The 2,498-nt window shown below is 28.7% G+C and overlaps 1 protein-coding gene across 1 annotated transcript in view; it reads left to right on the top strand.

Annotated features, from left to right (window-relative positions):
* ACAP2 (ArfGAP with coiled-coil, ankyrin repeat and PH domains 2) overlaps positions 1-2,498 on the top strand; it is a 178,283-nt gene that overhangs the window by 114,784 nt on the left and 61,001 nt on the right. Inside the window, exon 8 of the mRNA XM_006869416.1 lies at positions 1,894-1,989. Within this exon, the coding sequence (XP_006869478.1) occupies positions 1,894-1,989 (96 nt within the window). The remainder of the gene's footprint in view (positions 1-1,893; positions 1,990-2,498) is intronic.

Here is a 2,498-nt window from a genome sequence, read left to right on the forward strand (position 1 = left end):
AGTCGGTTCCGACTCATAGTGACCCTGTACAGGGTTTCCGAGGCTGTAAATCTTTACGGGAGCAGAAAGCCTCATCTTTCTCTTGCGGAACAGCTGGTAGTTTCGAACTGTAATGATTACCTTTGTGGCTGTATACATTGCCAACACGTAAATATACCAGGCATCAGTAAAGTTTTTTTTTTTTTTTGTAAAAGGCTACGTAGTAAAGATGCTAGGTTTGGTGGGTCAGACAGTCTCTGTCTTAATTACTCAGTTCTGCCCTTGTAGGAAGAAAACACCCATAGACTATGTCAATGAACACATAACTTGTTACAGTAAAACTTTATTTTCTAGATACAGATATTTGAACTTACATAATTTTAATAAACATGAAAATATTGTCTTTTTTTTTTTCTTTCACCCATTTGAATATGTTGAAATCATTTGTAGCTTATAGACCATACAGAATTAATGGTGAGGCTGGGTTTATGGTAATTAACCTCTGATTACAGAGGTTAATTACCATAAATTACCATAAATTAACTTCATCCACTAATGGAGTTTTAAGTAATTTCCATGTTTTTAACATTAAAAAATAGCATTGTGATGATCATCCTAGTAAGTAATCTGATTATTTATTTAGCGTAGATTTATAAAAGAGGGATAATTTAGTAAAAAATATTATCAAATTTCAAAGTTATAAACCATTTGCATTTTATAATAATGTGTAAAAGTGAACATTTTCTCAAACTTTTACTAACAGTTTTTATATTACAGTTCCTCACCACAGTACCCCCAATTTGATAGAAAACACGATCTCAATGTTCAGTTTAATTTTACGTTAATACAAATGAACTTGAATATATATATTTTCAGACATATATGTGTGTGTGGGTTTTAATTTCTTTTGCTACTTATTTGTGTGTTCTTTATCTTTTTCTGTTTGAGTGCTCTTCTATTTTCATGCTGGTGTGTAACATCTCTTATGTATTGATACTGTTTACCCTTGTCTTAGGTATTATTTTCTAGTTTATTGTTTGTCTTTTCATTGGTTTATTATATGTTTTGGTATGCAGTCATATTTTACATTTATATTTACATTTATAAATGTACTCATATCTATTCATCTTTTTTTAATTCAGTAGTTTTTACTATAATTACAAAGTTATCTAGTTATCACCGTTTTCTAAATCCAGAACAATCTTTTTTGTGACTCTTGCCACTTGTCCTTGTCTTATATTAACATGGTTTGTCACTTTGAAAAAAATTTTTTATGGACTCTGAGTATTAAGACATTTTACATTTAAGAGAAATGAACATAATGTTTCTTCTTGCTAAAAATAGCATGGATGTTTGGAGGATTCTTTCAGTGTTATGTGTGTATCACCCACAAGTAAGAACTTATCTAGCAAAATAGGGTAATACCTCTTATAGAAGAAGTAAACTGAAGGAAAACTTGGATAAAGTGTTAAATTAATAATACTTTTAGATTTGTAGAATGAATATAAATAAATTTCCATGTTGGAACAAGTCTGTTGACCTTTTTTTGGTATCTTGAGAGAGGAAAAAAAGAGCATTCTTTACTTCTTGTTGTACTAGTTGATATAGTAGGTTGTAAAGTGTTTTTCATTGTTTTAGTTTGACAGCTTTATGTTTTCCCGTATCTTTTAATATTTTATTTGTAATTTAAACTACTAGGAAATGTCTGTTAAATAAAATTCACTTTTTATCACATTTACAAATATTTTTGAAGTACTCTTAAGAAAAATGACTCAGCTGATTTAATTTTAAATTGACTTGGTACTGAGTTCCTTTGTAATAATTTTCAAACAGTAAGTAGGATCAGTATTTTTTAAAATTTGAGAATATTAATTGAGAAATGGATTATACAATGTTAATTTTTTTCTCTGTTAGATGTTATCCTTTATGTATGCCCATTTGGCCTTCTTTCATCAAGGATATGATCTATTCAGTGAACTTGGGCCCTACATGAAAGATCTTGGTGCACAGGTAATCTTTTATCATTTACTTCTTGATTCTTTATTATATACTGATCCCTGTATCTTTAAAAATAAAGAAACTAAACATATTGAGAGATTTGGCATTTCAGTTACTTAATGAAGAACTTTGATTTTGTAGCAGATTTGTGTTATAGGTTAAATGTCTAACCAAAAAAATGAAATTAAAAGTAGAAAGTGACTATTTTATAGATAGTATATAAAAATACTAAAAAGGAGAATTTAAAAATAAAATTTCTGTTTTGCAATATGTAGAGCTGCATTTATTTTTAATTTCTTGTGTTTGGATAACTGAGTTAATACCCTAGTAGATTTTTTCATTTGAGTTATAGCTCCTTATATAAAAACAGTATTACTCTGTTAATTTAATAAATAAAAATTTTTAATGTTATGATTTTAGAAGTCCTGAGAGTTTTCTGTACTGTGTGTATATAATATTTGTGTCTGTATATATAAGCTGGAGTCCTAGTGTGGCACTGTGGGTTAATGTGCCAGACTGCA

This window comes from Chrysochloris asiatica, unplaced genomic scaffold (genome assembly GCF_000296735.1).
Source record: "Chrysochloris asiatica unplaced genomic scaffold, ChrAsi1.0 scaffold00130, whole genome shotgun sequence".
Taxonomy (NCBI): domain Eukaryota; kingdom Metazoa; phylum Chordata; class Mammalia; order Afrosoricida; family Chrysochloridae; genus Chrysochloris; species Chrysochloris asiatica.